General features: G+C 38.5%; 4 protein-coding genes across 4 annotated transcripts; 1 reads left to right on the plus strand and 3 right to left on the minus strand.

Annotated features, from left to right (window-relative positions):
• Positions 1 to 1,089: 1,089 nt before the first annotated feature.
• On the minus strand, positions 1,090 to 2,723 carry LOC120158068 (polyadenylate-binding protein, cytoplasmic and nuclear-like). The gene is given in 7 exon segments (XM_039169001.1): positions 1,090 to 1,278; positions 1,344 to 1,513; positions 1,516 to 1,552; positions 1,555 to 1,785; positions 1,874 to 2,142; positions 2,283 to 2,472; positions 2,571 to 2,723. Coding segments are annotated over 7 exon segments (1,239 nt in total).
• An 858-nt stretch (positions 2,724 to 3,581) lies between these two features.
• On the plus strand, positions 3,582 to 6,329 carry LOC120158087 (vacuolar protein-sorting-associated protein 37 homolog 1-like). The gene is made up of 7 exons (XM_039169017.1): positions 3,582 to 3,678; positions 4,287 to 4,511; positions 4,625 to 4,712; positions 5,477 to 5,516; positions 5,621 to 5,667; positions 5,765 to 5,885; positions 6,001 to 6,329. Exons 1-7 carry the CDS (start codon positions 3,665 to 3,667, stop codon positions 6,162 to 6,164), a joined length of 699 nt encoding a protein of 232 aa, XP_039024948.1. The 5' UTR covers positions 3,582 to 3,664; the 3' UTR covers positions 6,165 to 6,329.
• A 176-nt stretch (positions 6,330 to 6,505) lies between these two features.
• LOC120158085 (carotene epsilon-monooxygenase, chloroplastic) lies at positions 6,506 to 10,302 on the minus strand. The gene is made up of 9 exons (XM_039169016.1): positions 9,684 to 10,302; positions 8,280 to 8,576; positions 8,001 to 8,198; positions 7,799 to 7,900; positions 7,544 to 7,684; positions 7,263 to 7,370; positions 7,047 to 7,129; positions 6,739 to 6,901; positions 6,506 to 6,655 (listed from the first exon to the last, which is right to left on the minus strand). The coding sequence occupies exons 1-9, from the start codon at positions 10,176 to 10,178 to the stop codon at positions 6,608 to 6,610; spliced, it is 1,635 nt and encodes a 544-aa protein (XP_039024947.1). The 5' UTR covers positions 10,179 to 10,302; the 3' UTR covers positions 6,506 to 6,607.
• Positions 10,303 to 10,977: 675 nt separating this feature from the next.
• Positions 10,978 to 12,494, minus strand: LOC120158074 (UDP-glycosyltransferase 73C3-like). The gene has a single exon (XM_039169006.1). The coding sequence runs from the start codon at positions 12,473 to 12,475 to the stop codon at positions 10,997 to 10,999; it is 1,479 nt and encodes a 492-aa protein (XP_039024937.1). The 5' UTR covers positions 12,476 to 12,494; the 3' UTR covers positions 10,978 to 10,996.
• Positions 12,495 to 12,878: the final 384 nt, after the last annotated feature.

The raw sequence follows: 12,878 nt of genomic DNA on the forward strand, positions 1-12,878 counted from the left end.
AATTATCAGGATAGATATACTCGGAAAAGATTAACGACCGTTTAATAGCCGGTCAAAGCCGGTCAAAGTTCTGGTCAAAGGAGCTGTTAACCAAATAATTACGAAAATAACACACTTTTCTAATTAATTACTAAAATAGCACCTTTTTCTAATTAATTACTAAAATAGCACATATTTCAAATTAATTACTAAAATAACACCTATTTCGAATTAATTACTAAAATAGCACCCTGTCAACGGTCGGGTCGAGTCGATCATCGGGTCGGGTTGGAACCGGTCAAAACCTTTAAAAACCGGTCAAACCGATTATTTTTGCCTTCTCCACGCACAGTAGCGGAGCGTGCGGCGTCTATAAGCGTCGGAAAATTTACAGAAAAAATTCTAAAAATTATTTTGAGCGATTTCGAGATACTTACAAAACTCGGTTCAAATTTTTGAACGGCGGAGAGCTCGATTTCAACAAATCGGAAACTTTGACCGCTTCACCTCCCCACGCGCCGCCGTCGACGGAGACCAAGGATGACGCCGATGGACTCGGAACGGCACAAGGAACACGAAGGTGCGGGAGGTGTCGTAAACGGAGTAACAATCGGTGATGAATTTAAGATTTTCTCGACGATTGAGCTAAAAAAACGTCGAGACTTTGACTTGAAATTCACGGTGTTTAACAGCGTTTCACTTCAATTAATTTAAGGTGTTTGTTCCTCGCTCGATGACGAACATGATGGTGGTTTCAAAACGACGATCAGAGGTCGGATGGCGTCGGAATCAGGTTTGGAAGTTGTGTGTAAAAAAGAAAAAATTTGAGCAATTGGTTTCTGCGTCTAAATAACCAGAGACTGCCCACACTTCAGGGGTAAATTCAAGGTTTAGTCCTTTAATTTTATTTAATTTTAAAACAGGCTACAAGTTGTAAAAACTTTTAATTTAATCCCAAAATTTATCAATTTACAAAATTAAAACCTTAAATTTCATTTAAATAATATTTTCAAATTTTCGAGTTGTTACAATTAAAACTTAAAAAGAGTACTGTTGGGGAAATTTCAATAGTTCAATTTTGATATTTATTGAGATTGACTTCTTCTGGTTTCAATTGACAGCAACTCCTGCAGAAAGGAAATTGGGATGAAGCGCATCTACTTTTGCATTTGAGAGCTTGAGAACCTCCGCGGCTTCCTCCACTTTGGCTGCCGATGATTCCGGGGATTCTAATGGAAGTAGCAGTTCAGAGTTGTCCATCTCTAATAGCATTCCAGTGATCTTTGGAACCTGTTCAAGCTGTAGACAAACCAAAATGAGATAAATATATTAATTTTGTAAGTGTTCTAGGCTATGGAAATTACCCGGTGCTTCTGAATAAGGGGACAAAGTCGTTCCCCAAGTATTGTTTTTTGCTGCTCAGGTGAAGCCGCGGAAAGCATGCTACTCAGCATCTTAGTCCCTTGTGTCAAAGCAACGGAATTCGAACCAGCTGGTGTCGCACCGGAGCCTTTGTTCAACTCACAAGCTCGACGTTCCATGCATATTTAGCTTCTCCAGTCTGCTGCAAAATGAACATAAATATATAACAGTGAATCTATATGAAAGGGGTGGAGAGAGGGAAAGAAAAAACAACTTGAGAGGGAAAGAAAAAACAACTTGTTGGTCTTTTGAAGAATTCACCGTCCGAGTCGGCTGCTGCGATCGTGGCACGTATGTGACGGGGTGAGAACCGCCCTGCATAAGAGCGTGGCCATTCATCCGACCCCAGTTTGGCCTCATTTGGCTTGGAACAGTAGGAAACCACGTAATAACATAAATAATTACTAGTATTCAATTGTACCACTAATCTAGTAATGTACTCGTACAGGAACCTAGCATGAATACGTACCAAGGGCTGTGATGGTTGAAAGACTGGTCTGGCTGGTGGTGCCAAGCCATTACCCCTCCATCCTGTCCTTAAACCTAAAGGTTGGTACATTTGTGAAACGATGCCAGTCGGAGATGTGTAGAAAAGTGGAGGATATCCTCCAGGGAGAATAGCTGTGGAAGGCCCTGCTAATTCAGCCATACGATGTGCATACTGAAGTTGCAATTGTGCTCGTCTATCCTCCTTCCTTTGAGCAATTGCAACATACAGAGGCTTCCGGTAAAACATATATCCTAAAAGATAACAAATTCAGTAAAGCTGCAAGTTACAAGTGAATAATTTCCTACATGATCTCCATCCAGATTTCAACCATAAGGTAGCAAAATCCAAATGCTTACCTGCTCGTAAATGTTATAAAGACTCGTTAACTTACCATGGAACGTGCCAACAGCTTTAGCAGCCTCCTCCGGAGTATGGAAACAGACAAATCCGAACCCCTTGTTTATTCCTTTGTCATCTCGCATAAGTTTTGCAGAAGTAATTGTACCACACAGACTGAAAAGGTCTCTCAGCTCATCATCGGTGACATCTTCATCAATGTTCTTCACATAAACATTTGAAGCCTGAAATTTGGATAAAGAAAAACAATGGTGAAAGGAATCAATACACAAGTAATGATCACGAATTCATGATGTAGAGAAATGAGCTCAGGCAGAGTTACTTTATATTTCATGATCTGCTCCTTTCGTCGTTCTTCGAACTGATTACGCAATTTCTGCTCGCATTCCGCTTTCTTCTGTGCCCTCGCTACATATAGGGCCTTTGAACCTAATCCATACAAGTAAACAAGCATGCCCTCGCTACAGCTAAGCATGGATAGGGCACAAACTGAAGTGAATCAAGCAAAACAAAACTCTGAACTCGCCACGCTCGGGGCGGAGGAGATGAAGCAAGGGATTTGTGAAGAGGCTAGTGTTGCAGCTAAGTAACAGCTTGAAGTTGCAAAAGCCAGGCATGCAACTGTTATTGGGGAGCTGAAATCTGTTCATGAAGAGTTGTAAACGTTAAGAAAGAAATATGTTTAAAATTGAAGAGGTTGTTTTTGCTTCGAAAGAGGTTGAGAAAAGAGTGGAAGAGTTGACTTTTGAGGCGATGACGTCAAAGGAGTACTTAGAGTCTGCACATGCTATCCATATGGGGGCTGAAGAGAAAAGGAATGGAGCAGCTATGGCCCGAGACCAAGATACTAGCTTATGGGAGAATGAACTAAAACAGGTTGAAGAGGAGCTTCAGAAACTCAAACAACAAATCCAGTCAAAAAAAGATCTAAAACCAAAGCTAGATACCATTTCGGTACTGCAAATCCAATCTAAGTTCAATTTAGAAAATTATGGATTCTCCACTGATGCGTCACAAATACCAGAGAAAAAAATGAAAAGTACTTTTTATTTAGATTAAAATATGTCGTTATGGTCTAAATTTATTTTGTTATAAGATCTAAAACTACGTCGTTTTGGTATTGATTGACACATCATAAAACCGCTAGAAACTTAGAAGTTGAGTAATAAAAAAATTCAATGTATAAAGTTCAATAATTAAATTGAAAAATTAAAAATATAGTGAGTGAAATAGGAAAGTGAGTAAATTTCAGTGACTAAAACTAAACTTATAATTTACTCAAAAAACCCTTTCGCCTCTGCTTCGTGGCTGATACAATTCAATCAAAGCTTTTGTTTTATTTTCTGTATTTTTCATTTGGTCAATTGGGTTAACTAGTTGATTATACGACGATTAATAAGCCTACCTGTCTGAGCTATGTTCAAATTCTGGTGCTTTTCTTCTTTAATTCTTCAATCTCTTTTGGGTTGTTTGGATATCCAGAAGCCTAATATATTTTCCAATTGACTGTGATTTTGACTCATTTCACTTCAATTTCTGATTTTGTTTTAACTTTGCTTATAGTTTCCGTGAAATTCAATCTGGGTTTGTTTAAAATTGTGCCAAAGAACAATAGGGTCATTGTGATTTATAGTATGAAACTTGTTTTGGTTAGACGAGGAAACTGTAACTAAGTTCTCAATCTGCTTCTTGGAAACTATGAAACTAAGCATAATTTGGGAAACTTTTGTGTGTATAAAAAGATATGTTTTCATGATGTTAGATACAAGGATGATCTTTTTCTAGTTGCTTAACATGTTAGTGCAATTCACAAATGTCAATGCTTGATAATTTTGATATGCACTTTTTGTTAGATTTCAATGGGGGTAATAGTAAGTAGTAACACTGTTATATGCTTGAGAATTGCCATTAGTTGAAGTTGTGTGGGTATATTAAGTTGTGCAATCATGGTCAAAAGTGCTGTCATGGTCTTTTTAACTGCATTTAGAGTTTTCACAGACATTTGTGATATGCATATATTGGTTTCACTTTGTTGCAGGAATTCACATGAGCAACAAGCTCAGCCGCATGCGCAAGAGGGTTCTTCACACTCTTGGTATCCTTCTTCTGTTGTTGGCTCCTCTAATTCTTCCCGACCCAGGACTCCGAGTAACAATGCTTCCAGCAGCTTCAACTCGCAGAGGCCTGCAGAGTGGTCGCATTCTCCCCCACCTGTTTCGCCTGCTGAAGCTGCTGGAGTCGTCGGTCTTTTAAAGGACAAAAGGTGAGGGGTCTGGTTTATGCCTTTCTATTTATTGTTATCGACAGAGCAATCTCCATTTGGCATTTTGTCTTAAGAATGTTTCTTGAATCCTAATTACTTTCGTATTTTCTTAGTGTTGATGAATTACGGAAGCTTTTATCTGACAAGGACGCATACAATCAGTTCTTACAATCAGTTGACCAGGTTAAACTTCAAAACAATGTAAGTATCAAAATCGCCTTGATTTATTCGGTTTCTCTTTCAAAGTAAGGAATTTGCTGCTTGTTTTTCCTTTTGCACTGTGTGGTATGTTCTTGTCTTGTTCTCTGGTCTCAAAGATTCTGATTGTTTGGCTTTTAGGTCATAACATAACCAGAGGTATCAATTAACCAGTGAATTTGGTGAGATTGATTGTCTATGATTGACCTCAATATCAAAATGCTTAGGATACTTACTGCCTATTCAGATGGTTGATTCATATTGCTACTTTTCATGTGCTGCTGATATCATTTCATGTGTCTGAATACTGGTTATGAAGATAAGCCATTATCGGTAGCCCACATGTGCATACTGGTGAGGAGATAGGGGTTGATAAAGTTCTGATGTTTTGGAATTTAGTGGATTCTGTTCTTGTTTAAAAGACATGTAAAGGAAGACTTAATTCAAAACACTGAGCCGAAGAGGATCTCGTTGTTATATTGGTCTCGGGGGATAGCCTGTTAAATTCCATCGGCCAGATCTTTAAGGTTCCCCTTTGTTTTTTACATGTGATTTTTGATCAGTGCATGGCTCTCTGCTGACTAGGGCCCTACTCCGTCTTATATTTTCTGTTCCTTGTTGGTATCATGATGGGATTGCACTTTAGCTATGTTTTACAACCATTTATTCGAACTAACATGCATGTGATGAGAAAACTGTCTTTTTCGTTACTTTGTATTTCATCATTTTGTCGGTTTCTTACTCGTTCAGGATTATTTTTTTACCAGATAAGAGATGAACTTCGCAAGGAGACTTTGCAGCTTGCCAGTGAGTTCTTATTCCATTGAGTATTATGATAATGTCATAAATTTCATAGATATAGAAATGTGCATAGAGAGACAAATTCCCATTTATATGATTTCAATAAACAGGGAACAATTTGGATAAAGAACCACGAATAATGGAGCTAAGAAACCAGGTGAGATTTTCTGTAACATCTAACAACCTTCTTTTTGTCGCGGATCAATGTTAGTATATCAGTTCTGTAACCTTTTTTCCCTTTCGTGTGATCACAGTGCAGAATTATCTGCACAACCGAATTGGCGGCGGCTCAGGAAAAACTAAACGAGCTCGAGAGACAGAGAGATGAAACTCTGAAGTTCTACTCTTCTGCATCATTAATGCATAGGCTTCAAGGTAAATATTAATTGTGTTACCTGCCTTATTCAGATTTAGATGTAAGTACTTAAAGAAGTCAGAGCGACATAATATATCTCTATAAGAAATAAAAGATGGTTCTTCTTCCTTGTAGATGCAATGAATGTGACAGAAGAGGAATCGGAAATCGTGAACAGGCAGCTTCTTGACGGGGAAATAGATATCGGCACCTTTGCGCAGAAGTACAAGAAGCTCAGGACCAGTTACCACCGGCGAGCTCTTATTCTTCTTGCTGCTAAAACCTTTCCGATTGGATGACGAAAGTAACTGGAACTGGAGATGGTTATTGATTGTATCTATGTACCTTACTATTGATAAAAACTGTCACCTGCTGCTTGTTGTATGAATAATGAAATCCATATATTCTCAGTTTGAAACTCTCAACATTTTACAATAAAGTCTTTGTAGTTTTATTGTGTTCAATTCAAGCCTCCTACTTTGTTTTAATGTCACGGTCCGCACCTGCAGCTGCCGCAAGGCTATGTCCGGACCAGTGACACAAACTCTAATTAATAATGCATCGAAGTTTCTAAATACAACGAATCCGGTGTTCTCTTCTGCCTAGTTCTTGCATTACTTGTAATTGCAACAAACATAAATATAGAAATTAAAATTTCATTCGTACCCCGAAAGAATTGTTGTAGTTTTTTGTTCAACGATGGTGCATTACGACTATGACACGATACAATTCAATACATCGACTAAGTCTGTAACTTATTTAGGCGTTGGCTGAGCTTCATGTACAAACCCTGCATCATAAACACATTTATGAAATCTGCTTGACGAGTTCTTATGCATAACAAAAACAGGTCATTTGTGAAAGAGAAATTACATTTGTAGTATGTATCGTGGCTCCAGTGGTCATACTAATGTTTTGATCCGGAACCAGCTCGAAATTCAAACGTTGAAGAAAGATTGCGAGTGCGACGATAGCCTCTAGCAAAGCAAATTGATCCCCAACACACTTACGAGGCCCCCCGCTGAACGGAATGAACCTGAACATATTTCACCGTATTTCATCATATCGATACAATAGAGAGTATGTATTATGTAAAGAAAATGTGTAAAGGATATCAAGGATGGAGAGCAAACTAGTAAAACATGTTTGTGTCTCGGTATCAGAATTGGAAACTTTTCGACCTGTAATCAGTATTTGTTTCATTAGGAACTGAGCTTTCCAATTCAAACCTTTCTGGCACGAACTCTTCAGCTCTTTCCCAAACCTGGAAAATGAAAATGAAGAATTGTAGCAACATATAAGTAACTTATATATTTAAGTTAATCACAACATTCGGAAAAGGAATCCAACCAGGAAAAAGAATTACACGTAAGATGAAATAAGGCATAAGCTGTCACCTGTGAAGAATGATGTATATTGTATACTGAAATCATTATGTCTTGACCAGCTTTAACTTTATAGTTACCGGGAAGAACATCATCAACTTGAGCTCTCCTTATCAAGACCTATGGGCAGAAAAAGCCAGAAACCGTAAGAAAAAATGGGTCTTTTAATTGAGAAGATATAGAAGTCACAAGGTCTGTCTTTGTTGTCTACTTCATATTGTATTATATATATGTATGTATATGTGTATTTGTATGTATCTACTTTAAAGGAATCTGTAAAAGTTGCAACTTACAGGAGGATGCGGATAAAGACGCAATGACTCAGTTATGCATCGAGTTAGAAACTTGAGGTTCTTTATGTCTTCATATGTAGGCAGCCGTCCCTCTAAAACTGTGTCGACTTCCTGTTGTGCTTTTGGCAACGACGAAGGATCCTGCATTAGAAAATGGAAGAATGAAGCAGAACGAAGCAACGTTACTCGTGTTCTCGATTCAAGTAACACATTTGCCTCTGATCTAACATATCATGCTGATAGAAAAAGAAGTACCTTGCTTAGAAGATACAATGTCCATGTCAATACTGAACCGGTAGTCTCATGACCTGCAACTAACATCGATAAAAGGTCATCTCGTAATTGCAAGCTCGAAACCTGTGACAGATCGAGCCATTGTCAGAAGAACAAGAAGCAAAGTGTTCACGCTTAAGGAAAAATGAAATCATAAAGAAAGAAGTAAAGAGCAGTTGTGGACCTCTTCCCTGCTTGCTAGCAAGAACCGAAGGATACTCGGATCAGCATCATTTACGTATTCCTCCTCATTGATTCTTTCACCTTCTTTTTCCACAATCTCTTTGCACTTTGTTATAAGTTCTTCAACAGTTTTCCGAATGACTGTAACTGCATTTTCAGCCTTTATTTGCCTCGGAACCATCTTGCACAAAACTCCAATCTGCAACAGAAATCAATAACCAGTTCGTTATCGAAAGATCAAACGCAAGAGGCCAAACAAAGAACATGAGCAAGAACCTGCCTTCCAATAGGGTAAAATGTCCGTGGATCGTAACTCTGCCTCTTTCAAAGCAGTATAAACTGCATCAATGACAGGGCTATCGGTTGTCAGTGAATCAAAATTATAATTAAATACTGATAGACCGATGACATCAAGAGTCAGTTGAGAAAACTTTTCTTCCATGTTTACAGCCGTGCCGTCTAATGCAAAAGGTTGCAACTTCTCTACTAATCTCTCTGCGCATTTGCAAAATACTCGATCAACCATAACAGACAAATACTTCTTGTGAAGAGATGGAACCACAGCTCGCCGCCTCACCTGTCGAAAATCGAATTTTTCATGCTCGAAAAGTGAAATGAAACACAACAGAACTGCCAGTTTCTAACATTCCCTGTTATAGATCGATTGTTTGTTGAAGTTAAACGGGTCATTGAGTATTCAATTTAACAAAAGAACTAGGCCAAGAAATCAACCTACAAGGGACTTCACTCCTTTTCTTTAGTACTCACTACTCGGCCTATAATTAATATAATTGCTTGCTTCGGCTCTTGATTTTTCATGAAATACATTTGTCCGAGACATATCCGAACATGCGTATCTAAATTCTAACACTTAGACCCAAGTCCGAGCAACATAGATGTCAAGCACTATATTTATAAGAACCAGGTCAAGCAATCCACCTACACGGAAGATGTGAAAGCGAGGGTGGGGATGGCCCCTATGGTAAAACTATGCTCAAGTCTCTTAAGAGTTTATAAAATTATGTTAATACTGGTAAAATTGCATTCTCTTCCTTCTAAAAAGTTTATAATTCAAGTTCGACCCCAGGAAAATTTTTCTAACTCCACCCCTGCTACATTAGATTTTTAGCATTTTCCTCGATACTCCCTACTCAGCCTATAATTAATATCATAGCAAGTTTGGACTCTTCATTCTTCATGAAGTACTATCAATGGCGGATCCAAGTATAGCTTAGGATAGGCAAGTGTTCAATCTAAAACCTGAATTTTCACTTACACAAATTTTATGTTGTTAATATATGTATTCACCCTAAAAAATTATTTTTCGATCTACCATCGAACATTATTCAAACATGGGAATACAGTAACACTTAAAACCCGAGTCCGTTCCTTCAAAAAAGAAAAATAAAACCCCAGTCCGAGCAACATAGAGATATCAAGCAAAAGAAGAGTCATTTACATGTTCTTATCCATTATCACTAATCTAAAATGTCCAGTCATAGAGAAACTTAGAACAAATATAACAAACACGTGGTGGGCACATATCAGTATCCGATTCTTACACTCAAATCCAAGTAACATAGTTATCAGTTATCAAGTAGCCAAGAGAACTCACTCAAGTAGCCAAGAGAACTCACTCAAGTAGCCAATTGTTTAAAGTTCAGTGAAGGAAACCGATGATTACCGTCCAAAGAGAACCTTCAGCAATGGCGAAACCCGACCCGAATAGAAATTCAGAGACCTCGGAGACAAGTCCTTTAGCGTATTTGCCATAATTTCTCAGCACGTGCTTGGCAATGGCGGGGTTACTGACCACTACAAAGTTCCTAGGACCAGCAGCGAGCCGATAGATAGGCCCATACTGATTCATCCACTTAAACAGCGGCAAAAACAAGGCACCCCCAAGAAGCTCAGAGACATCTTCCAACTGAGCATTGGCTACGGGAATCCCCGAGTCATCGTTGGCACCAAATGTTAAGGACTTGGTCAATGAAGTGAGCCAATTGGGGCTGACCCAAGACGTGGTTTTCGAAGGTGCTGGTGCTGGTTTGGGCTTGGTGGTGGGTGTTTTATCAATGGAGGATTTGATTGAGAATGGTTGAAGTGGACTGTTAATGGGTTTTCGAGGAGGGATTGAAACGAGAAACAAAGAAGAACTAGGAGTAAGACAAGATTGCATGATGTTTCTTCGATGTTTTTTTAGGATGAAATGGTTTGGAAGTTCATTTGAGTTCGGTTCTGTCACTCTTTTCAAGCGTTCACCAAACTAGAGATGTCTGGTTTGTGGTCAATTTAAAGAAAACGTAAACGATAAAAATAAAAGAATAGTTAATTGTATTACACACTCTCAAACTATAATCCTCGTTACAAATTGGTCTCTAAAATTTTAAAAATTCTAATTTCATCCAAAAACCATGACTCTCCTTTTAAATCAGTCCTCAAACTTTTGAACATTTCATTTTCATCCTCAAACTTTTGAACATTTTGATTTCATCCCAAACTATTAATATATTTTAATCACATCTATTGTTAATAAAATTATTAGGTCAAGTTATATTATTATATGTTTGAAAAAAATAAGTTAAAATATAGTTGGAACTAATTACTTATTGAATGAATATGAAGAAGAAATTGAGAAATTCAAAAGTTTGAAGACATATTTTTTAAGAGTCTAGTATGATAGCTTGCACACGCTTTACAAACGTAATTATTCAAACTCTTAACTTCTAAAGAGAATAATGTTCTTTTTTATCACTTACGTCAATTAATAAATTGACTGAATATTACCTTACATTGTGGGTTAGTACGTACACCATCAAAACACATTTGATCTTATTGCTTTTGCAGATGTTAAGTGGAAAAGTAACGTTGACGATGGGAGATGAATCATTTTCCTTGTTCATTTGATCTAGAGTTGAATTAGATTGGATTTTTAAATGAAGAAAAATTGTTTTAGAAATGGTTTTTCATATAGAAAACTTACATTTTGATGAAAAATTAAGAGGTAATTTGAGTAACCTCTTTAGTTCGTCGAAGCACAAATTGAATCAACAGTTCCATGTCCCGATGAGAAGATCCACCTTCTTCAATAGACTTAATAGCAATCTCCCCAAGCCTTTTAGCCCTTCTCCTCCTCTCTTCACCAGCATCACTTTCCTCCATTACTTCCTCACAAGCCATTTTCACTCGTTCGCGTTTCATCACCAACCCGAACTCCTCCTCCAATCCCCACGTCACTGCCTCTTCGACACCGATGCTAACGCCGATCCCGAGCACGTCGACGACGAGCCTCTCGTTGATAAACTGCTCGGCGAACAACGGGCAAGCGATGATCGGCACGCCAGCAGAGACGGCTTCCGTCGTCGAATTCCATCCGCAATGCGTTAAAAATGCTCCAATGGCGACATGTGATAAGATCCATAACTGCGGCGACCAACCACGGATTATAAGCCCTCGATCTTTAAGACGATCCTCAAATTTTTCTTCTGAAATCCAATTTTCCAATTCGTTTGATTTTGGGTTTTCTCTTATGACCCAAATGAATGGCTTCTTTGATGATTCCAAGCCTAATCCAAGCTCCACAAGCTGCCATTTTGTGAGACCCGATATGCTTCCGAGGCAAGCGTAAATCACTGAGCCAGGCTCCCTCGAGTCAAGCCATGGCTTCAGTTTCACATCTAAACAACACCGTTTTGAACCTCTCTCTGCTTTGTCGGAGCTCAGCTTGTTGATGGCTGAAAGCGGACCGATACAATACACTTTGTCGTCGCCTTTAACCTTTTTATACTTTTTTACGTATTCGGTTTCGAGTTCTTCGAAAGTATTAACGACGATTCCATCGCTAATATGCTCCGTCGCTCGCATGTTATCTCGCACGTTCTTCAAATCGTTCGAGTCTTTGTTTAAATTTTCAGGTAACTGAGCTTTTTTCAATTTGATTTCGTGAGGCAAACCGGGGATTACGAAGGAATCAAATTTGGAAACGGATTCACGGGTCTTCGAAAGCTCGATATTATGAGTACAGGTGAATGAAAAACAACCCATTCCATCAAAGAAAATTCTTGGAATGTTGAATTTTTGAGCTGTTTGAACCGTCCATGGAAGATTCTTACCAGAGACGATGCAACTGGGTTTGGGTTTTAACTCCTTGAAAAGCTCCTCGAATCGTTCTTGTAACTCGGCAGCCGCCATGAAGTAGTTCTTGATCAAGTCGCGGGAAGGGAGCTGGTCCATGTTTTCGCATCCTTCCGGTAACCCGAACTCGGTCGTCGGGAACTGGAGGTGGAGGAGGCGGATGTGGAGGCCGGAAGCAACGGCGCGGTCGATGACGGTGACGAATCGGGTGGTGTTGAGAGGTGTGGTGACGATCGAAACGGTGATGCCGTGAGTGGCTAAGAGGCGAGCCATGTCGACCATCGGTAAAAGGTGGCCGGGGGACATTAAAGGAATCAAAACGAAATGAAGCTCTGATTCCATGGTGGAAAACTGTGGTAATCGGGAACCGTTGAACATATTACGTGAATATATAAAATTTGGACAATTTTTAAACATCATTATTTTAACACAAGTGTTTAATTCTATATAAAATAGTTTTTGTCGTATACTTAATTATTTTTACACTTTATTTGATATTTTTAAAGAATGTAATATTTTATTACTAATAAACATCACCGGCCACCCGTTGTCCTTCAACGCATGCCAAAGGATCACTTGCCTAAATTAATCGTAATTTATGTAAACCCCTGTATTCCACCTATACATTATAATCAGATCTAGTGAATTACATTTAAATTTTTTAAAACGTTCTTCGATAATTTAAATCCATATTAAAAATGACATTTAAAAAAAACATAGTTAATAAAGATAAAATTCCAACGAG

This window comes from Hibiscus syriacus, unplaced genomic scaffold (genome assembly GCF_006381635.1).
Source record: "Hibiscus syriacus cultivar Baekdansim isolate YM2019G1 unplaced genomic scaffold, ASM638163v2 tig00111303_pilon, whole genome shotgun sequence".
Classification (NCBI taxonomy): Eukaryota; Viridiplantae; Streptophyta; class Magnoliopsida; order Malvales; family Malvaceae; genus Hibiscus; species Hibiscus syriacus.

Coding starts and splice junctions, on each gene's coding strand:
- LOC120158085 (XM_039169016.1), bottom strand. CDS start 10,178: ATGCAATCTTGTCTTACTCCTAGTTCTTCTTTGTTTCTCGTTTCAATC. Junction 7,130..7,262: donor ATATACATCATTCTTCACAG/GTGACAGCTTAT, acceptor TTCATTTTCCAG/GTTTGGGAAAGAGCTGAAGA. Junction 6,656..6,738: donor CCACGATACATACTACAAAT/GTAATTTCTCTT, acceptor TTTATGATGCAG/GGTTTGTACATGAAGCTCAG.
- LOC120158087 (XM_039169017.1), top strand. Junction 4,512..4,624: donor GGTCTTTTAAAGGACAAAAG/GTGAGGGGTCTG, acceptor GTATTTTCTTAG/TGTTGATGAATTACGGAAGC. Junction 5,517..5,620: donor GGAGACTTTGCAGCTTGCCA/GTGAGTTCTTAT, acceptor TTCAATAAACAG/GGAACAATTTGGATAAAGAA.
- LOC120158074 (XM_039169006.1), bottom strand. CDS start 12,475: ATGGAATCAGAGCTTCATTTCGTTTTGATTCCTTTAATGTCCCCCGGC.